Source organism: Copadichromis virginalis, linkage group LG11, assembly GCF_057382275.1.
Source record: "Copadichromis virginalis isolate Kocher_CV1m ecotype Utaka linkage group LG11, C_Virginalis_male_GT1.1, whole genome shotgun sequence".
Taxonomy (NCBI): domain Eukaryota; kingdom Metazoa; phylum Chordata; class Actinopteri; order Cichliformes; family Cichlidae; genus Copadichromis; species Copadichromis virginalis.
In genome coordinates this window covers 24,772,385-24,795,374 of record NC_140628.1, presented here as the reverse complement: position 1 = coordinate 24,795,374, position 22,990 = coordinate 24,772,385, and the positions used below count along the sequence as shown (strand labels likewise).

General features: G+C 42.8%; 1 protein-coding gene across 2 annotated transcripts; it reads left to right on the top strand.

The window, feature by feature from the left end:
• Positions 1-632: 632 nt before the first annotated feature.
• lmtk3 (lemur tyrosine kinase 3) lies at positions 633-22,086 on the top strand. 2 transcript variants are annotated; one of them, XM_085474001.1, is made up of 16 exons: positions 633-1,192; positions 3,428-3,561; positions 3,962-4,109; positions 5,474-5,547; positions 5,721-5,839; positions 7,392-7,479; positions 8,298-8,446; positions 8,534-8,618; positions 8,706-8,827; positions 9,755-9,904; positions 9,999-16,242; positions 16,333-16,496; positions 16,759-16,892; positions 17,305-17,639; positions 17,718-17,802; positions 20,659-22,086. In XM_085474001.1, exons 1-16 carry the CDS (start codon positions 1,102-1,104, stop codon positions 20,784-20,786), a joined length of 8,250 nt encoding a protein of 2,749 aa, XP_085330127.1. In that variant the 5' UTR covers positions 633-1,101; the 3' UTR covers positions 20,787-22,086. The 2 variants fall into 2 exon arrangements, with proteins under 2 accessions (XP_085330127.1, XP_085330126.1); XM_085474000.1 differs by having other exon boundaries at positions 3,428-3,576.
• Positions 22,087-22,990: the final 904 nt, after the last annotated feature.

Sequence of the window (22,990 nt, the reverse complement as noted above, 5' to 3'; positions counted from 1 at the left end):
TGTATGTGTTTAATGTATATCATGCATCACTCACAGAAAAAGAAAAAGCACAGGTAGAACTGTTGAAATTACTGACGACTGCTTCAGTTTCGGGGTCATGCTGCTGTGCTGACTCACACTCACAGTTTACAGGATGCTCGAATAGAGCAGAGCCATCGCTAACGTTCATAGTAACACTCGTGCTTTTCCTAATAGGAGAACACGGCTGTGAAAAAATGACCTTTTGTGTGTGTGACGGTGACCAGAACAAAGGATTTGAGATTTTACAGGCATATGCTGTGGAAATGTACCCACCCTGCAATGCAAAACTACTTTTATAGGTGATATAGCTAGTTTGTGGTGGCATATGTGCTGGCTCTTTTTGATAAGTTTATTAGGCTTAGATTGGCTGTAATAACCTCTAAAAGGTGAATTTATGGCTTTGTTTCTGAGATTATTTTATAGGATGCCAGAGCACAAATCACATCACACCCAAAGGTCATGATATGAATCCTTAAGTGATATTATGTGGATTTTAAAAATCCAATCCCAGATCGATATAAGCCGCCTCGTTTGCTCCCCTGTGGGCGCATTATCACGGGTGTGTTTTGATACTATGAGGCTGTGGTGAATGATCAAGCCGGACCATGACAATGCGCGCCGTGCGAGGCTGACGTAGGCTGGCGGAGGAGAAAAACACAGACACCCTCCAACACCGTGAGATGGAGGGAGGAGGAGCAGGTAGAGGGTAGGAAATATATAAATATAACGTCAGAAATAGAGGATGGTTGTTTTCAGCGGTGCTTGTGACCGAGGCAGAGCAGAAATGAATGCGCAGCGAGAGGCGGCCTGAGGATGCACAATAGAGCATCTCACACACTGTGTTTAATTGCGGATTAGAGCGGAGGGGAAGAGGAGGGGGAGGGGGAGAGCACAACAAGGAAGGCAAGGAGACGCTCTTTATTATTAGGAGAAAGCGGAGAGGAGGAGGGGGAGACGGAGACAGCGTGAGCCCGGAGACGGCACAGACCGTGGCGGGGGGACGGGAGAGAGGACACCGACGCTGACAGTCGGCAGCGGCGCTCGGATGCTGTTGTTGTTGTTGCTGCGGACGCGGCGACGATGCGGCCACACTGCTGGGTGATGGTAGCGTTGGCGGGGATCATGTCGTACTTCAGCCCGGAGAGAGCCCTCGGAGCACCGCAGAGGGAAGGTGAGCGGAGTCGGAGAAGGAGGAGGTTTGAAAAGCTGTCAGGGATGCTGGAGAAAGGAGAAGAGGATTTTGGGGGGTGGGTGAGGGGGGTGGTATAGTCATTTATGAAAAGGCCTCTGCACACTGAGGTGAATATTGCATTATCAGCCAGTTAGGCTGAGACATAATGCGAATTATTAGTGCTGGCTGACCTAATCACAACAGGAGCGAGGCCGACTGGGTGATGGGTTGGGTACCGTATTTGCATGCAATGATGAAAATATTTCGGGCCTCACATCGATGCCTTTTTAAAAACAACATGTACTGTATGCACAGCAGGGCTAAAATCGTCGATCAGTGCTGGATATTTAGTCTAAAAATAGCCTCCACTTGGCTCTTGAGACTATTTAGCCCAATAACCACTGCTGGCATCTTTACTTTTTGCCGTAAATTTGAATATGCCTTGTTCGCTGAGAGCTGGCAGACTGTTGTGTTTGTGTAATGTGTGCAGTCATTGTATTGTGGTGTATTGTTTTGATAGAAGCTGTTGGCACAGAGGCTGGTGGAAAAGGCCCTGTGCTGGGTTCCTATTTATATGCAGTGTCTGTCTGGACATCTGTCTAGGGAAAGATGAAAGAATAGCACTGCTCAGGAATTGTGCATCAGGATTTGTGCCACTACTTGTGCTGCTGGTGCATGTTTTTAGGAGGGGGGCGAGAGGGTCATTCAGACTTTACAATGCTCCACTGCTCTGCAGATGTGATTTGAGGTTTATATGACCAATAATTAGCTATCTTTCCCTTTTCTTGGATTATCAGTTTGGTGCAATCCAGAGTGACAGTTTTCTTTTATTAGCCACAGATTGGGCCACAGCAGCTTTCACTTCAGTACAGAGCTGGTTTTATATGCTGGGCACATCTTCACTTACCTTTTCTCTGGCTGCTTCTGCACTATGTTGCAACTTTATGTTGAGCACAAAAATAAAATAAAATAAAAGTTGATAAAAGTCTACATTAGGTGCTGTGCAGAAGTCACAGAAACAAAATATTATTTCATTTCCTAGATTAAAAAAAAAGTTTTAGTTTTTTTGTCGAGTGCTGATCCTGTTCTTACAATATTTATCAAGCTGTTCAATTATTAAATATACTTTAACATTTATGCATGCAGTGTTTACAATATCATGACCATGTTGAGGAATGTACTTTGGGATTTTTATGAGGGACACAGACAATCACACTGTGATATCTTCAGACTGCACATATAAAAATAAACAGCAATTTATCTGCCAGTTATAGTTACAGTATCAAGGTTTATATGTGCCTCCTTTCCCCTATTATATTTTGTATTATATCTCTTAATTTTTTCTTATGATCATAGTTGTATATCTGCTTTTGACTGCCTTATTTACACAGAAAAGATGTAATTTAATTATTAATGGTTACATTTCATGTACAGTTTAAGCGTGAGTTTGACACCTCGTGACTGTTTCAAGGTGTCATTGTTCCTCTTTTTTGGTCATTGTCAATGGTAATAAAATGTTTTGGCTGCAGAAGTGAAATGAAACCTATAAACAATACCTGAAGGGTATTTAACCACGCTGCCCTGCCCCTTTTCTTTTCTGCAGATGGTTCACTTCCCACACTCGACTACATTGAGGTACAAAAATCAAATGTCCCGACCCCTCCCTCTCTCACCTGAGTAGTAAACCTTCCTGATTTGAGTAATTCTTCTCCAATTTCTGATCCCTTCCCGAGTTAGCGCTCCTTTTTTTTACCTAAATGACAACTCCAGCCACCCACCTCCCCTGCTTCTTAACTGTGTTTCCTGAGTGGAATGCCATTTCTGATATTTCCCCCCTTCCCCCCAAGCTTTTCTCCTTACTGGAATGGTATACTCTCCCAAATTTTAATTCCAGTCTCTATTTTCTTTTTACTGACTCAGACAATGTGTTCTTTAATCTTCAACTTAGTTTGTTTTCCTGCTTATTTCTCCCCAACTCCCTGATGCAAACCGTCCATTGGGGTTCTCCACTGTGTCTCAGGCCTGCTTCTAAGAAAACGCTCCAATGGTTTTTCTGCTAAACACAACACCTATGTAACAAGATTTCACACCTTTCTGCTTCAGTGAAGTCTCTCTTTTTTTTTCTTTTTTCACTGACTCAGACCTAGCATTGCTCCCCTTGTAGAAGCACAAATCCCCTGAATTTCTACATTAAACCTGTCCTCCGTTGTATTTTTCTTCCTGTCGTCCTCTCAGTTTCTCAGTCCAGGGCTGCATCCCTCTCTCCTCCACCCTACGTCGTCATCCTCATCTCTTGCTCGGGGCTTGTCTCTTTTGTTCTGCTGCTCCTCACCTGCCTGTGCTGTAAGAGGGGAGGAGTGGGGTTCAATGTAAGTCTTCAACATGTAAGAGATCTATTCACCTCTCTCTGCTTTCTTTTGCTTCTTTTCTTTGTTTTTTAATGCGTTTTGTGCTTGTCTGCATGCTTTTATATGTGTCTGACTTGGTAAACTGCACAAGTATTTGATTTCGAAGTGTGAACAGTCAGTAACTCCAACTTAATGAAGCAGAAGGGGTCAATAATCATCTCTCGGTCTAATTTTAACTTAGTGTTTTTGTTCAGCTGGCAGACAGAGTACCATTTGTTCAGAATGAATGATTTTTCATTGTCTGTCCTTGGTGGTTACTGCTAAACTCAGCTTTATTATTAAGTGGAATAATACGTTTTATTTTATATTCATAGCTATTACAGCTTAGTGATTTTTTTATGTGCTGCTGTGGTTCAACCAGGAGTTCGATAACGCAGATGGGGAGGAGTGCTCTGGAGGCTCCAGTCCCATCCAGGAGGACAGCCTGTCATCATGTCCCTCCCTCCCTGAGGTCTACACCTTGCCAGTCAGAGACCGCCCCAGCTGCCCCTCCCTGCAGGATGGAGCAGGTAAAAACCTAAAGTGCCTCTCACTTTGCTCAAACTCTTATTGAGCTTCCTACCGCTCAAAATAAAGATGAAATCCTGCACTAAACTCCCTCAGGATCTGTTGCCTGAATCACTGATGCGGATCCACTAAAGGTCTCAAACTGAGTGCACAACCAGAAGGATTGGACTCCCTACTGAACCTCAGTGAAGTGGAAACTATGATTTGTGACAATTTTGCATCAGGGCTGTAATCAGGACACAGGCAGGGATGTGTGGAGTTTATGTATTTGGTTCAATTCAGTTTTATTTATGTAGCACTGCAATATAACCTGCAAACGTATTCAAACTATACAGTAAAGTGTCATGAGTTTTGCTATTTAGTGGTCTCACTGACCGCTCACAGCACTTTACACTGCAGGCCACACTTATAGTGCACACAGTTCTATTCTATGCACATAAGAGCTTTATCTACCTTACACTCACACCTTTGGACCTTTAAAAAAATCATCAATTAACCTAACTGTAGACTGTGGAAGGATGCCAGAGTAGCTGGAGAAAACCCTCGCAGGCGCAGGGAGACCATGCAAACTCAACATTATAATGAGAGACTCTGACTTCCTTTGAGCAAGCTTTCTTGAGTTGTATGTTTGAACTCTGATGGTACAGATTCTGATGATGAAAGTTTTCAAAAAGTAGAGAAATATTTCTCTCTGCTTAATTCAGGTTAAAAAGCTGAATGTATGAGCATGAACAATAATCAAGTTTATTGTGGAAACATTGAACTCTCTCTGCACGATGGCATGAGCTGATGATTGTTTTCATTATTGATTAAGTTTCTATAAAATCACAAGAAAAAAAAGGAACAAAAATCTGTTAAAGTTTCTTAAAGTGATGTCGTGAAATTTGTGATTTTGCTTTATCAACACTCCAAAACATGAAATTATTCATTTTTGCTGTAAAATGAGAAGGAACAAATCCTTACATTTGAGAAGCTGGAATGAGAGATGTTTTGACCTGGAATAACAGCTTAAGCAGTCAACTGATTATCAAAGTGGCGGAAGATTATGTTCATTGATCATCGCAGTTCAGATTGCACATGCACAGCAGGAAAACACAACATGGAAAACCAGGGAAAAATACAGCGAGAGTAGATTTCTCAGTGAGTTAAAATTTTGTCCATGACTCTGAATTTTCCAGCTAGATACATTTTTATATGATTTCGTATATGTTTAAAACATGGTTGGGGTGGATATGTCATATTTATGTGTTGCTACAGGGCAGAATCTGAGTGTTTTTGTTCTGTTAATAAATTGTACATCTGAAAGAACATCAACTGCTGACGTCTGTGTGACCCTAATCTGTTTTTATTTCTGTTTTTTTTGTAGATCCCAAATCTCAGTGCTTCAAAAGGCACGCTTTAAACTATCTCCAGGAGATAGGAAATGGCTGGTTTGGAAAGGTAAGGAAATCTGAAATATAACCATCCCAAATCATTGGTTGTCTTTAAAACAGCATCCCCTGCTTTAATTCTGTCTAACAAACAGATTACAGATGCTAACTCAAAGTAGTTCTTTTAGTACCCGTCTCTTCCTGTGGGAATTTTCCATGTTATTGTCCATCGATCTCTTCTAGGTGATTCTGGCTGAAGTGCTGTGTGACTGCAGCTCCTCGCAGGCTGTGGTGAAGGAGCTGCGTGTCAGTGCCAGCCCTCTGGAGCAGAGGAAGTTCTTGGCTGAGTCTGAGCCATACAGGTGGGAGAAACTGCTTAAATTTTGGTAGCCATATTGCAGCCTTTGAGTGAGATTCTGTAAAATTTGCATAACAGTAACCACTGGAGCCACAAGAGGCAGGTATGGAGAAATAATAAATGTAGGATATTGAATCAGGTGTGACTCTCTTATACTTGCCAGGACTGCACAGACTCCTGTGAAAACTTAAGCGTAACACTACTGTTTCCATTCGACTTAAGAAGCAGCCAGGTACTGCTTGACTAACTGATCATCAGCAAGTGTGAGGAACTGTATAAAATCAAAGGTTTTGGTGGTTTACTGGTTTAGAGCATTCAGTTGTGTATTAACGCAATGCTACATTCTGAAAGGTCTGACCTTGGTTAGACCTTGGTCTGACAAGGTTACATCTCAGTCTCTATAAGCCTCAGTTAGCATTTTCATGCCAGTACAATTAGAAAAAGGCTTAAAAACTATGGCTTGTTTGGAAGGATTGCCAGAAGAAAGCCTCTTCTCTCTAAAAAGTTGCAAATTGCATCTGAAAAACCACAAGATCTCTGGAAAGATGTCCATTGGGTAGTCAAGACCAAAGTAAAGATGCTTGGAATAATGTACAATACCACATTTCAAGAAAACTAAACGCAGCATATCAGCACAAACACTTCATACCAACTGTCAAACACGGTGGTGGATTGGTAATAATTTGGGCACCTTGCACACATTGAGTCAACTATGAACTCTGTATACTAAAGCACTGTAGAGTCAAATGTGAGGCCATCTGTCAGCTAAAACTTGGTCCAAATTGTGCATCGATGCCAAGCACAGGAGCAAATCTGAGAAAGAAAAGAGTCAGTGTTGCAATCAAAGTCAAATCTGAAATGCAACTCAGTGAGCTGAAGCAGTGTTGCAAAGAAGCGTGGGTCATAATTCCTCAACAACAATGTGAGAGCTGGATAAAGTCATACAGAAAGTTAAACTGCTTCAAGTCGATGCTCCTAAAGGTGGTTCTACAGCCTGCTGAATCATGTGGTGTGTTTAGGTGAAAGTCATGTCTTTTGTTACGTGACTTTATGTTCGGTTTCAGTGTGTTTGTGCAGTTTTGTGATATTTTGGCTTGAATGATTGAGGATTCATTGGTTTGTATGTGAGTGTCTGGTCCTGTGGATCGGTTTGTGCTGTGATTGGTGTGTTACTACTGAGTTTTTAAGGGTGCACTTACAGCTATAGCATATATACTCAGATTCACTAAGGCTTGTCTGCTAGCTCTGCATGGTTTGCATTTGTGATGTGAATCATTTATAATTCATGTGATGAAAAGAACAAAAGATTTATTTTACTAATAGAACTATTCGTATAATTAATGTGAAGATTTTTAGTCACTTAAAGAAATATAAGTAGATAATGGTGACAGCCCTGATTAGCCTGTGTGGTCTGAGATGGAACTGAATTCCAGTGTTCAGGATCATCTAGCTAAGTTTTGCTCACTTTAAGTCTCACTGTTAAGCATTTAAAGGCAGCGTATAAACATTTATCTATCTTCTGTCTGTTCCTGCGTCCCTCTTATGTTTCCATTCAGGAGCCTTAAACATCCCAACATCCTTCAGTGTTTGGGGCAGTGCAGTGAGAGCATCCCCTTCCTCCTGGTTATGGAGTTCTGTCAGCTGGTAAGTAACTGAACATAAAAGGAGGCGGATGAACTAATAATAGGAATCACACAAATGAAAGGTGCATATTTTTAGTTTAGTATAGCGTGCAATGTTTTTGTTGTGCTATGCTTGGGGTTTTTTAGATAATTTGTGCACAAATTGGTTATGGTATATCGGTGATGTCAGTGAGAAACACATGAGAAATCACAGTCGAGCTGCATCGATAAGATCTTTACATCTTATTTTAATTTCATATAATTTGAGGCAAAATTGTTTTTTACAGTTATCGATGCTCCGCTGTCACTAAAATCTGTTTTGCGTCGATACAATCAATTTGTTTTCCTTCTCTCGGGCGGTTTAATCACCAGCTGATTAAGAAAACCATATGAGCAGACTTCCAGGCCAAACAAAGATACAAGCAGATCAATTACAGCAACACAGTGAGAGGAGCCACACAGCACTGGAGTCCTCACTGACTGCAGTTACCCTCTTTGATAAAGTCTCCTATTGTCCTTTCCTTGCAGATATTTTTCATCCCTTTATGTTGTCCCCATTTTATTTCCTTGCTCTTCCAGGAGCACAAATGACTAACACAAAGGCTGCCAGCTCATTACTAATTCCCCTGCTGCTTTTGAGGCGCTGTGATGTAAAACACCTAAAAGAAAAAGGGGGGGGGGGGGGTATTTGCTGCAGAAGTAAAATATATCTTCTTTGCCTACATGATGGTCCTGCAGGTTTTATCTCTGTTTCAGGAGAAGGAAGAACACTCTGTATGCACTTCACTCAGCCATATTTTTCAATCCACTGTTTATATTTTGTTGTGATGTACAACGTAGGGTGACTTGAAGCGGTATCTGCGAGCCCAGCGTAAGTCAGATGGGATGACTCCAGACCTGCTGACCCGGGACCTCTTAACCCTTCAGAGAATGGCTTTTGAGATCACCTCGGGTCTGCTCCATCTTCACGAAAACAACTACATCCACAGGTCAGTTGTCGCTTTCACTTCCACTGTTGCCACGCCTCCAAACGTGAGGATCTCTGCTGAGGGTAGCTGCTTGTTTTCTCCCTGCAGTGATCTGGCTTTAAGAAACTGTCTTCTGACCTCAGACCTCACTGTCAGGATAGGGGACTATGGCCTCTCGCATAACCATTATAAGGTCAGGATTTTTTTTTCCTCTGAAAAATGAAATCCAAAGTCAATTCAGTCAAATCCATAATAATTTCTGTGGCGTGTCTTTATGAAGGAGGACTATTACCTAACTCCAGACAAACTATGGATCCCTTTGCGCTGGATTGCTCCTGAGCTGCTGGAGGAGTACAGAGGATCTCTCATTGTTACGGACCAAACCAAGACCAGCAATGTGTGGTATGTTTTAAAGCTGCTCTGTGTTAACACCACTGGGAACAGATCTGAATTAACGAGTTAAGCCAATAAGGCTGGTGATAAAATATTGATGAAAACACAAAGGTTTTTTTAATCTGGGGTCCAATTTGAAGCTACTCTTAAATCTTTTCCTACCACCATTCATTCCTTTAATCAGCGTGGCTCAGGTTAAATCAGATTAAAAGCAACTTAAATGATGCTCTCTGGATGGACAACAAAGAAAATCTAATTTCTCCTAACAGCTGTGCAGAGATTAAATGAGGATTGAGTGCGTGGACAGTCGGCTATGTGAACATAATCTGAAATGCTCTTTCTACAGTCTCAGTTATATTACAATATGATACAAATGCAGCTTGTTGTGGATCCATAAAAGAAAATAGTTCCTACATAAAACTGCTGTTTGTGTTATGATTTGTGGGAACACCAAACTAAAGAGCAGTATGATCTCACATTTGCTGGAGTAGAGTCCAGCTCAGTTTGTCAGCAGTCTTAAAGCTGTAGCCAAGCCCGGTGATGCCAGAAGGAGTGCTGAAGAAATGCGAGCAAATCCTTTAAGCTCTAATATTACAACCTTCCCTTTCATGTGCTTTTTTAAACGAACCAACAAGAAAACAACCTCCTAACAAAACACACGAGTGGAGCAAAAATACCTAGGAGTATTTATTCTTTTTTATTCTTTCTGAAAAAACATAGTTTTTCTTAAAAAATGGAACAAAACAATTCACATAACAGTTTTTATTCTCCTCGGTTAGAAAGTCAAACCTCTGTGGGTGTTGGAGTAAATGCTTTTACTCCAACACCCACAGCAATGGTGGTGTTGGAGTAAAAGTGTTATATAACAACAAACCTCAGAGATTTCTTTTGAAGATTCACCCCTTTTCACTTCTCCAACTCATTTTTTCCTCTCAGGTCTTTGGGGGTGGTGATATGGGAGCTGTTTGAGTTTGGCTCTCAGCCCCACAGACACCTGAGTGATGAAGAGGTGCTGACCTTTGTCATTAGGGAGCGACAGATCACGCTTGCCCAGCCTAGACTGAAGCTCTCCCATGCAGACTACTGGTCAGTACTTATCCACTAATTAGACTGCATCGATCCGAGCACAAACTGTGTCTCTCCAAACTTGGATCCTCTTGTTTTTCTCCCTTGTCTGCAGGTATGAGATCATGCAGTCCTGCTGGCTACCTCCGTCGCAGCGCCCTTCAGTAGCTGAGATATTCCTCCTTCTCTCCTCCCTCTTGGCTGCTGAGCGAGGAATAGCGAGGGGGAGTGTTGGGGAAGAGGATGAAGAGGACGAGGAGTATGAGGAGGGAAGAAGAAGGAGAGGGGAGAGCGAGGAGTCATTTGAAAGACGCTGGGACTTACTCCGTCCACCTGCCTTTCAGACTGCAGCAAACGAGCGCCAAAGGGAGAGGGATTACGCCAGGGAAGACAGAGACAACTCCTACCCTCTACTGGACCCTGTGGGGAACTGTATTACCCCATCCACCTCTGAACTGGATGACATCCTGACAGTCACCGAAACTAGCAAAGGCTTGAACTTTGAGTATTTCTGGGAGAAGGCTCATGCCAGACGAGGCTACAAACCTCTTCCTCCTCCTCAGCCAATCCCTACTGTGAACAATAACCATAGACAGTCTTTGGACACTCCTACTGTCGTCCCAGTGATAAGCGCCCGTAGCCCATCCCTCGCCAGCGAGTACTATATCAGACTAGAGGAGCACACTCCCCAAGACAAGTCGCCGTCTCTCAAAGGGAAGGTACATTCCTCTTTCCGCTCAGATTGCCCTGGAGACATGGAGCTCATGGAGATCCGCAGCGGGATGCTGGGCAAAGAGCGAGTCCCTTATTGTTCATCTGACAAGTGCGGAAAGGGCCTCCAGACCGTCCGATCGAGCGAGGTTCAAGTCCAGTTGCCCAACACAGGCGTGGCTGAATTCAGAGACACTTCGAGCAGAGTGACTGACTTTTCCATAGTTGATTTAGGCGATGACGATGAAGTGGAGAAGAAAAAGAGCAGTAAGGCGGATAAAAAATCCACAAGCTCTCAAGCTCCCATCCTCCCTCCCAAGCCTCGTTCTATGTCCATGTCATCAGTCAATCCTCTTCACTCGCGCCCTCTTCCCGCCCCTCCACTCAGATATAGAGGACTGCCCCACTACACTATCAGCGGAAAAATTGAGACAGACCCCCATCACATAAGCACCTGCCCACCATCTACCTTTGATCACCTCGGGCTTCACCGAGCCCGACAGACTCTTCCCCCCTCCCCGTCCCTATCGCCCTCGCTTCCCCCATCGAGCCATCCAATTTACCCTCAACCTCCTCAAATGTGTCCTCCTCCTCTTCCTCCCCACTCCAAACCACAAAGGAATTGCCCCCTCTACAACACAGGGGACATTCACTTGAGATATAATAAGCCCCAGATGCAGAGATCCAACAGAGACCCGCTAACCTGTGATTTGTCTGATAGAGAGAGCATGCTGCACACTTATAAGGAGACTTCTCACTTGCGTGCAAAAGACTTTGACTCTCCCGTACGTCGAGAAAACCCTTTGCGCCCTATTTATCGAAATTTACCCCGCCCTGAGCTCACAAAACCCCAAATTGACAGACAGTCTTCATCGAGTCCGACTTACTCAGATGAGGATGACTCTCCTTTCATGTCTCCCGAGAGACCTGGCTGTGGGACGACTGTCACTCATTCCAGTCTATCTGAAGATGCAGACCCCGCCACTACAGAGCTCTTCTCCAGGGGAATGAAGAGGACTCAGTCACGCCTTGACACCATCCTGCCTGCAATTTGGAAGGAAGATGCTGAGCAGCAGGCAGAACGTGTCGCTGCAGCCAAGAAATCCCCCATGCATCTGTTTCTGACGGAGATATCTAGTGTGACAGAGTTGAGTGAGTCCAGGTCGGAGGGCTCATATGCAGCGGAGAAGGAGGAGAAAAGAGAAGGAGAGAGATGGGGGAACTTTCTGCTGCCCAACAGAGGCATGCGCCGCTCCCAGTCGCTGATCACAGAGCTGGGATCAGCAGGACAGTCATGGGGACCAGAGAAACATGTCAGCAGTGCAGAAGCTGAGGAGGAGGATGCTGTCACTAAAGAGTCATTCCAGAGGGATCTTTTTCTCACAGAGATTGACACAGGAAATATGGAGTCGGACATAGAAGGCCTACCAGGAATCGATCCAGTAAAATACCTCTATCCTGCAGGATCCAGACTGAGGCCCTATGTCTGCGCCCCAGGCCTCCCCTCATACACTGAGGCAGAGGAAGCCTACTCCAAAGGTATACGGAGATCCCGCTCTCTCCTGTCTGAGATCACAACGGAAAAGCACGATTCTGAAATACATTTTACCGAGAAGGAGCCGCGGAGAACTGAAATCACCAGAGAGGAGTTCCTGAAAGAGATCCAATCAGCAGAAACCTTTCTGACCGAAATCATATCGAGACAAAATGCAGCCGCACATAGGAAGGAAGCAGATTCATCTTACTCCCCTACTCCAGTGTCCCCTGAATATGAGTCCATCTGCATTGACCCAAACTCAGCTCAGACCATCAGATTCCAGTCAGAAAGCTCCATACGAGCAGCCAACAAGGGCAAAGATGATACACAGACTGAAGCCATCTATGCCCAAGTGACCAAGCGTGCTAAGAAGAGTGAGATCAAAGTTTCCTTGAAACCTGACATCCCTATTCTTCACATTGGTTCAAACAAACCGGACAGCCAAGTAAATAATGCTGACCACTGCCAGTCCGGTGAGTTTGTGTTTTCTGAAATCATGCCTAAAAATGGTTTACTACATAACCAAACACCCGCGTCTCAGAGAGAAGAGGAGGAGTGTTCGGACGGCCCTGCCTTACCTGCCAGAGGAGAGCAAACAGATCTGCCAGAGCACTTTCCCCCTGGATCCACAGAGAACGTTCAGGAAGTCAACACTGTGAACCTGCGTGAGAGCCAATCACTCACTACAAAGGAAGCTGTTATAAGCAATGGCGAGATAACAGAAGATGACCTACAGACGCACAGTCCTTTGAGGGGGGATCAAACAGACGTGATTTCTCATGATCCTGAGAAAACAGCTGATTTGGAGAACTCTAAAAACTTAGATTCTCTCGTTAATGAAAGTTTTGCAGAAGCGGAAATGGAAAATTCACTTCAGCACAAAGACGAGCGTCACACTGCCCAGAAGGTGCCCACTCCCGCAGCCACTCCTACCACGCCAGACTGGGACCCTTCCTCCGATTTTTCACTCGTCACCCCCACCGACTCAGTCCTATCACCTTTGACTTCCAGCTCGGCCGACTGCCTCACGCCTAGTGACTCATGGACGGGAGGTGGCGGAGGAGGTGGAGGAGGAGTGGGAAGCGGCGGATGGCGGGCTCTGGGAAATGAAACACCACATCGAGACTCTGCATATTTCTCAGACAGCGACTGGGAGGGTGACGGGATGAACAGGAGGAGCAGCAGCGATGGACTTGTTGCCTCCAGGCCTGGCAGCGGGAGAGGAGGTGATCGGGGAATACTGACAGGGATAGAGGAGAAAACCGAAGAGGAGGGTGAGACTGGAGAAAAGAGTCCATTAAGAAATAGTACCCACATGTCAGATAGGACAACGGAAACTGGAGAAGGGAGGACTATTGAGAGTTGTGAAGAGAAGGGTGTACTGTATCCTGAAAATTACCCGATCCCTAATTTAGGAAATGACAAAGATATTCTAAACAAAGCGCTGGGATCTGCTCAGAGAGACGATTCTGGCATTTTCCATAACGAGAGCAAAAAGTCAGCCCTGCTGTGCGATGATCCACAGAACAAGGACTGTGTGGACTTAATTGATAAGTTGTTTTCAAAATTAGATGATGAGCCACTTAAAGGGCTTTCACACAGCAGTGGGTACATGATAGACAGCCATTACACAGATGGCATAATTTCTCAGATAGCAGACTGCAAATACCAGGACTTTGAAGAGAGTGACTTAAATCTATATTCCAAGAGTCCCACTGAGACAAATAGCTTGATCGAGTATAAATCTGGCAGCAACTCAAAGAGTTGCATGTTTGGACCAAACAACAAAGATTATAAAAATGTTACAGAGACAGATAACGATCTCAGTCAGCTCAGTTCTCCCACGTCTGGGAATGAAGCTGTGGACTCTGCAGCACCATCCCAAGTTGACAGCACCATCGAGTCCAGATTACCTAAACTTTGTGATATTCAAACGAACAGCGTTATACTTGGAGATGAAAACCTGCCAAATGACGATGGGAAGGCTGCTGATGCAAAAGCGAGCGGTCTGACGTGTCTTTGGGCTGAAGAGCCTGAGAAATGTGGAGAGAGGCCCTGTGTGGACCACAATGAGCTGGGCTTGAGAAACCTTCGCTACTCAGATGGCGAGGAGGAGAGCGGGATCACAGCAGAGACAGAGGAACAGAAGGCTGCTGCAGAGCTGAGTATCGCTGTGAAGGAGAGGCCACCCCTCAGGGGAGCAGCAAGTGGCATGAACTCTGCTAACGATGTGGATAACAACTCCTGCGAGGGTCTAAATGCGACAGCTAAAGAGTTATGGAGTGCTCTGGAGGAGGATGAAGACAGACCAGGATCTGGGGCGCTTAGGGGCGAGTTTGACTGCTACCGCTTTTCACAACTAAGGGACTTGCGCTTGTGGCCAGATGAGAATGACCAGTGGGCCTCCCCAGAGAAGAGGTGTCAGGGAGTCGACTTGAGATCTGAATTTTTCTCCGGGTTCGGGAATAAGGCGTGGGAGGTGGGTGAGAGGCTTGTTGTAGGTCAGGAATATTGGGAGACCGAAGAAAATGATGAACTGGCAGGAAGTGAACCTCACCCTGCTGTCTTGGAGGGCTGTGAGGAAACTTGGAACAATGAAACCCAAGGGCTAAGCGGCAATCTTTGCATTAAGGAAATGTGGGACACAAAAGACAGAGAAAGCCAACAGACGATAGCAGACATACAGCAAGAGGAAAACATTGAGAACCTGGGGGAAATTGACAGCATTAAGAAAGACATAAAAAGTGACATTTTGCATGTGGAAGTAGAGAATATAGAAATACCAGAGGAAGAGACCTTGGAGGAAGGACAGAGGCAGAATGCATCATGCACAGAGGCAGCCAGGGACAGGGAGGGTCGGCTAGACTCCACAGAGACGGCACAAAATCAAGATTTTAACACATGGCCCCAGAATCAACTCTGTAACAGAGTGGAGGAGGCGATGTCGGCTGTGCACGCTGACAGAGAGGCAGGCTCCAATTTAGAAAACTGTTTCAGCCACACTTTGGAAACCAAAAGCTCAGATATAACCATCTGCATCGCCGAAGCTCCTCATGTGACGTTTTCAGAACTGGAAAATTTTAAATTGGGCTTCAATTCGGAAGCAGAAACGAGACCGTGTTTTGCCAGGCAATACATAGAAGAAGGAATAAACCCTATAAAAGTGGAAGAGGATTACAGAGATGTGCCCCTGCCAGCTAATACCAGTGATCTTGATGCAAAGGAGGAGATAGATCAGTCATATCCACAAGAGATTGACAATTTCAGCTCAGTAGATTTTCCGAGTCCTCCACCGAGCATAGACCTTGATATGCAAGATGATAAACTGGAGAGTTTAGACGACTCTTTTCCTAGTCCACCGCCATCCGTCATAGAGGGAGAGGACTTTATTAGTCACATTAATCTAGAAGACTTTATTACCAGTACTGAGACAGAGCAGCTTATTTCCGCAGCACACAACACAGATGTTCCAGAGACACCTCTGCAAGAATTGCCACCTGCTACAACTCAAAGTAAAGGGATCTCTGCCAATCTCACCCTCCCCTCTGTGCATATAACACTGAGCGATGAGAGCAACCTGACATCCAGCATAGAAAGCAAGGATGGTCATAATAACCTGCCCCAGAAATCATCCCCCATAATGCCTTCTGCACCTCATGGTCCCCTGAACAACCTCCCACAGCTGTTGATTTCTGAGTGGAAGGACTTGGATGAGGAGCCTCTGGAGGACTTTGAAAAACTGGAACAACTGTGCTACATATCTGGCGATGAAGAGGAAACTCTGGGGGACCTTTTCTTGGGCAACCTGGAGCTTCTGGAGTCTTTAAAGAAAGCACCTGATCACAAAGTTAGCAGTGGTGACGGTCATACAGTCAGCAAGACATGCGACTCCTCTATACCCGAGGGTAGCAGGGTGGATTTAAAGGAGGACGAGATGTCTGATGACTCTGACAAACTGGAATCTGTACAACCGACGATCCTGGATTCCCAGAACAGTCTGCCGCCTCAGGACGAGAGGAGCGACGGACAGAGATCACCGGGTCAAATTTCTGATGTCAAGGACCAGCGGTCTCTGAACAAGATGACAACCAAAAACGGCCTCATGATGCAGGTCAGCATGATTTCTTGTGGTTTGCTGTGCGTGTGAGCGGTGCTCCTTGAGTTTGCTCGTGCTCTTTACTGCTTTGCTTTGTTGCTCCAGGTGTGTGAGGAGAGGCTGCAGTTCTCACTCAGTGAAAATGTGAAGACAAATGTGCTTTGGGGGACGACTGTTAAAGACACCGCCATGCTCCGGACATGGGGGGAGGAAGTCACAGGGAGCAGCGGTGATCTAGTCACTGTGAAAGAACAAAGAGAGGATGAGAGGTATGGATGCTGCAGAATTAAAACACTGGCTTCAGATTATTCTGTTTGATGCATCCTGTATTTCTGGAGGAAATAGATCCAATAAAATATATTCACACAGAGTTCAAATTACTTGTTTTGTATTTTTACTGTTTTCAGTTCAAGTAAACTCAAAGACAAGATTTAATTCAACTAGATGGACGTGACAAGATGAACTGTTGTTTTATTATTAATATTCTGGTGAAATATTCCTCTTTCTTTCGTTCTTCCTTCCTTCCTTCAGTCAAGAGGAGCAGGAAGCTGTCCCTGCCATTGAGCCCCCCATCGAGTCTGATGAACCTAAAGCTGAGCCGCTCACTGTGATCGAACAACCTGAGGTCCCATTACCTCAGCTTACTGCAAACCAAGCGATGAAAGGTATCAGCGTCTTCCACGTTTTACAAGTACTTATCAATTATCCCTGATTATACTGGGATATCGCTGAAAAACATTTAGCATACAAGTAATTTTTGACTGTCTAAGCTAAGTACACCTCTCTAAGCCTTTTTATTTGTTTTCTTCTCCTTTGATTTGGGCTTCCACTTCTTTTAACCCCACAGATCCAAACCTTCTCCCAGATAAAAAAATTGTGGGCATTTTCAGACTAATCGGTTAACAGATTAAATAAATCTAGATGTGATACGTCAGTCTTATTTTACAGAATTTAATTTTCTCTACTTCAAATAGAATATTTGTGCTAACTTTGGCAGATATTTACTTCATTGCTTTTGTAATCAAATTTGTGAGTAGGTTTGCTTCTAACATTTCTTTTCTGCTCTCGCTTTGATAGCAAAGCTAGCTCGCCTCTCGCTCACCCTCCCACCTCTTGCTCTGAGTCTTCCCCTCACCACTACTGGAAAAGGAGGATTTGGAGACGGGGCCATCGGAAACCGGATTGGAAGACGAAGAGGTCTTTCGTCTGGGAGCGACCCCGATGAGGAGGAGGAGGATGAGCAGGAGGACGAAAGCTCCCGGAGGGTGATTGTAGTCACAGAAACGGACGTGGACAAACGTGTTGGGCTCCGCAGTCTGCTGAAATCACCCAAGGAGCCAATGGACAGAGAGAAGGACAGAGGAAGAAATGTGTCCTTTTTTGATGATGTCACAATCTATCTTTTTGATCAGGTACGTCTCCTTTATTCGTTCACTTTTTTATGACGGGTTCTTTTGGAATAAACCTGACTATTTCTTTCATCCCAACAGGAAACTCCAACTAATGAGTTGAGCAATTCAACTCCCACAACTCCAACTGCGGTGTCTATCAAAAGCACCAAGTTGGATTTGCATGGTAAGTTAATCATTTTCTTTCAGTCATGACGAGATGCAGAATAAAGAAGGTCAATTTTAAGTTGCAGTAGCAGTGTTGTCCTGTAGGTCAACATGTCTCAGGTCTAATTGTGAGAAGACGATTAGAGCAGAGGAGCAACACTTGAAGCCTAATCGGAGCTCATGTGTACATCCAGAGATATTATTCAGAGCAAATGGTACTTAAATAAATCTGAAGTTTATTGGGGATTTACATGACAGTAAAAGGGGTTATAGGACATTCATGGCTAAAAGATGATCCTAGTATTAAAATGAAGTATCAAAAAATAAGTCATTTTTTATGCTATAGCTTGTTTTGACCAGCCACTGATCCCAAATGCTAAAATGACAAAGTTTTCCTTACATTAAGTTTTCCCACATAATTTAACAAAACGTGTATGCTATTGTTGCTCAAAGAAGCAGATTTTGAATGGACTGCACATACTGACAATAATTTTGGTTGCACTGCAGTTTGCAACTGCTGTTGTCCTTAGTGTCAGCAGTGCTTTCTGATCTAGCTGGCTGGCAGCATCTAACCAATCAGTAAAGAACATCAAATGTGTTCAACACAGAGCCAACTTATAATATGAGCTTGTCAGTTTCTTCAGAGGTGAATCAGTCACCTCCCAAACACACCCAGGTCTATTATGACCACTTATCCTAGGAAAGTGTACTGGAACACTGGAAGAAGTAATACTATGTTAGTTTAAATGTGAGCCTCTGTTCATACTCACATTTGTGTTCCCAGAAAATGTTTATTTCTTTAAATTAATTAATTAATTAATTCGATGACTGAATATTTATAAAAAGCCTCAGCTGTTCTGTAGGGTGTTTGTTGCTTATGCTGGTCAAGTTTATTGTAGCTAACTAAACCTAAAGATAAAAACTGGAACTAGATATGAAAAAAAAAACAATTAAGTCAAACAATTTTGTGAACTTGGAAAACTAACTAAATTAAAAAAAATTATAGAGGAAATTGTCTTAATTTTGCCATTTGTCACTTTGGCAAAGTTTGTTATTACACACTGCCTGGTGAGGCTTTTTTGTAAGCTGCTTTCAAAAAATATTTATATTGTATTATCTGTACTGACTTTCCTAAATCTTGCCTCTGGAACTTGGTATAAATACAATAATAATAATAATAATAATAATAAGAAAGACTAAAACTAATGCTGGAACTAATAAAAACTAAACTTAAACAAGCAAGCTCACTCTGGCAAAAAAACAACAACCTCTAAACGACATAAAATGAAAGCTAAAGAGAAAATACAAAACTAATAATTACCGATGCTGATGTTAGCTGTCAGTGCAGCGCACCACACAGCTGTTACCATAACTGCTGGCTTGTTGGACTCTACGTGCATCAATGTCTGCTGCTTCTTACACAGGGATTCAGTCTCCTCCTTGAGCTGCCTAATGATGTAACAAAATGTGACAGCCACTAGCACATTCCCAGCTAAAATGGAAAACCTCAGTTCAGCCCTCTCCTCTGCAAATATGGAGCCAGAGTTAATCTTCTATAATTATGTCCCGGGATGCTGTGACATGTTGAACTGAGCAGGGATGTTAATCCCGCGCTCAACAATGCAAGCCCGAGTCATTTTTCTCTGCACATTTTCAGCTGCTCTCGCTACTTTCCACTCTCCATCTCATGCACTCAACGCCCTTTTTCACAGACTAATGAAAGTTGGGGCTCAGAGTTTCCTTTCGAGTTGTGTCACATACAGAAAAGGCAAAATTAGATTCCTTAATGATCTTTCAGGCCTTTCAAGACTTCAAAGTTTTGAAAGAGGTCCGTGTTACTTTTGAGTTATTTTAAGCTAAGACTGTGTCGCCTCAGTGTGGTTGTTGACTGATAATCTATATCTATTAAGATATAGATTATCAGCTGATTTTCTCCCCTGTGCTTGGTACTGTTTTTTTCTTGTGCATCTTATAAGTGAGTAAACATGTGTCCCAGTCACAGATGGATCATCATTCTTCTCCTCAAGGTCACACTGGTAATTTTACAGGTACTTTTTCTCAGCATAACCTTCAAGCAGGTAAAGCTCGCCCTGATGTACTGAATGATATTGATAATATCAGATTCTCAAAGTTGATGCACAAAACGACAAAGACAGAACTTGGTGGTAAATGGATTGGTACTTCGAGCACCTTCTACTCACGTTTGAGCACTCAAAGCAAGTCTCATTCAAACAGCCTGTTTATACCTTATACATTCACACACTCACATCAATGCACTGGGGGCAACTCAGGGTTCAGTGTCTTGTCCAAGGATGCTTTGACACATGGCACAAGAGGAGCCAGGGATTGATCCTTGATTGGTAGACGACCAGCACCACCTCTTGAGAATAAACGAAGTGGTAGCTTGAAACATCGCTTTGTCAGACATGCTTCATATCGCTTGTATCCTGTTAGATGATGATGATAATGAGGATCTTATTAGTTGTGATGATGGAGGGAGTGGTCCTGTGGTCCTTCCGAATCTGCCATAAAAAGCAATATTTTCATTGCTTTTTATGGCAGAATTAGGTAGTTCTAGTCCTCCAAGTTTGACAGTTTGCAAACTTCTTTGACTTCTTAGTGGATTCTGATTTGTTGTGCAATGGAGCTAACAAACGATCAGTAATTGTTTCAGTTGTGATTGTGAACCGGGTTAATGTTTTGGTTTAATTCCAATAAAAAGACTTTCCTTTAACTTTCCCTTACAGTCAAACACATGCTTATTGTCTGGGAACATCCTGTCCCTTTTGGGCTTCCATACATATGCCTGGTGCACTTGTTCTGGTTTTAATACCAGCACAGTCGTGATGCTAATGTTGTTTTTTGTCTCTTTTAGGGCCAAAAAGCAAAGAATCGAAAAGGAAAGAGGATTTATCAGTCAAACCAAGGTCGCCTGTCGGGGTAAATTCAGTGACTTCATCGCGCTTCACTGTCAGCCCGGCTGACGACCCACACCTGGTGTGATGTTGCACATCATCCTGGAAACACTTTAGAGCTCAACCCTCTCGGACTGGCCCGTGAATTAACCCAACAACCAGCCATTCGCCCAGAGGATATTTTTTTATTGAAGAGGCAACTGAAAGAAGAGACTTCGATTCTAAAAGCTGGAAACATTCCAGGTTTTACTAGTGACGGGATTTTGTACGACTGGGGGTTGCTGAGCTCCGGCCTGCCACTGTTTACAGAGATTATACATAGCCTTTGGCTGCAGAAATCTTTGGAAAAGGCAGCATATGCTAGGCGAAGAGGAGCCGGGAGCTTTGTAAAATCTGAAACAGATTCGACAGCTATGCAGTGGGAGTCTTGCTGTGTACCAGCTTACCTTCTCTTTTTCTGCTTTGTTTTGTTTTGCCCTGGGAGTGCGGGGAATGCACTTTCTTTAGTCATTCGTCTGTCTATGTAAACGCTTGGATCCCGGTCCTCTCTTTATTAAGGACATTTTTCATTGCAGTCAGTCAGTTGTTCTTGTAAGCAGCAGTTTGAAACAGAAATTGCTTGACTCCTGTATTTGACAATACTCCTCAGCATTTGTACAAACATCATAATACAAGTGTATACAGTATCATTTTAGAGCTGTTTACTTTTAGATGTATTCTTAGACTGCACGAAAAATGAAACAAGCAGTTTATTTTTACTTTTATTTCTGAAAAGCTTTAATTTCTATATTTATTTCTATGTTATTTTACTTATTTATGTAAAGTCAGTTTCCATGCAATATCTTAATTATTTATTTAATCTATTAAGTTATGTATTTATTTGCGTTGGTGCAATTGCATATATGAACTTAACTATAATTTGTTTGGGACAGAAATGCATCTAGATCTATAACTTCTCCAAGATCTTCATAACAAATAAATCAAAATATTTTCCCAAACGTCTTAATTGCTAAACAAAAAAAAGTATTTTGTATAATTTTACTTGTTAATATATGCCAATATGTATGGAACAACGTCCTGTAATGTTTCATTATTTTCCGATGTCTATGAATTTTTAGCTGTCTCGTCATTCTTTTATCTTAATTAATGACAGTTAATGTAGCTTAGCATGAAAAATTGAAGCCTTTCATTAGTAAATAACTCCCATTTGTTTGTGTATCTGTTAATTTATTCCATTTTCTACTAATAACAGTCCATCATGCAGTCGAGATCCAACTAGTCAATTTGTTTAGTCTGTTTAAATGTTGGTTTAAACTTGTATTGTTTAAAGAATGGTTTTCAGGGGGCAATGTATAAACAAGGGGGAAATAAAAACTATGAAATGTGAACCTCTCATTTGAACTGTGTCGTATAAATAAGCTCGATTGTTGCTTTTATTTCATTCATGACCAAAAAAAGTTGCACTCATATCCAGATACATGCCTGTCAATGAGGGCTAAGTTACAAACTATTGAAATACTAGAAATTTTTCTTAGACACGTATGGGCCGTAAGAGCAAGTTCTATATTGTAAATCAATTAACAATGCTTCAGAAGGCACTGACATCACAGATACAGTTAGTGAAAATTAGATGGATTGCTCCAGCTGTCTGTGCTGGGAAAACATGTCAGCCAGCACAGCCATGACCCCAACTCCATAATCTAGGTAGATACAATATAAAAATGTCACCTCTCAGCAAAGGTGAAGCTGGGAAACATGGAAGTTTTTTTCTGCTACTTATTATCATTATTATTATTATTATTTTATTTATGTATATTTTTGATGTCCTTAAATCAGCATTTTGGGTTAGGTATCTTGAAATTTTGACTTAGTAACTCCACATTAAGGTTAGTGTTGTTGTGAGACTAACTCAATATGCTAACATTTTTTTCCTAGCTTCCACTAAATTATCCCTAGGTTGTAAAAGCGGAGGTAGGTGTGTGTGAGGATACGTTAATTAAAATTATACTTATGAAAAACATGACAAAAACTACTTTAAGTGGTTAATTTTACATTTGCAGTTACACCCAAAAGCATATTGTAATAAATAAATAAAACTCATCATTAGTATTCACCAGTACCTATATTTGCTAATTACACATTCAGATCAACTTAGACCATCGTATTTAGCATTCAAACAGATCTTAATCCATATTTTCACTGTACTGTACACCGAGTTTATGTGTGTATTGTATATATTTCACAGATAGATAGATAGATAGATAGATAGATAGATAGATAATCAAACCTGTG

Coding starts and splice junctions, on each gene's coding strand:
- lmtk3 (XM_085474000.1), top strand. CDS start 1,102: ATGCGGCCACACTGCTGGGTGATGGTAGCGTTGGCGGGGATCATGTCG. Junction 8,828..9,754: donor ACCAAGACCAGCAATGTGTG/GTATGTTTTAAA, acceptor TTTTCCTCTCAG/GTCTTTGGGGGTGGTGATAT. Junction 17,640..17,717: donor CAATCTATCTTTTTGATCAG/GTACGTCTCCTT, acceptor TCATCCCAACAG/GAAACTCCAACTAATGAGTT.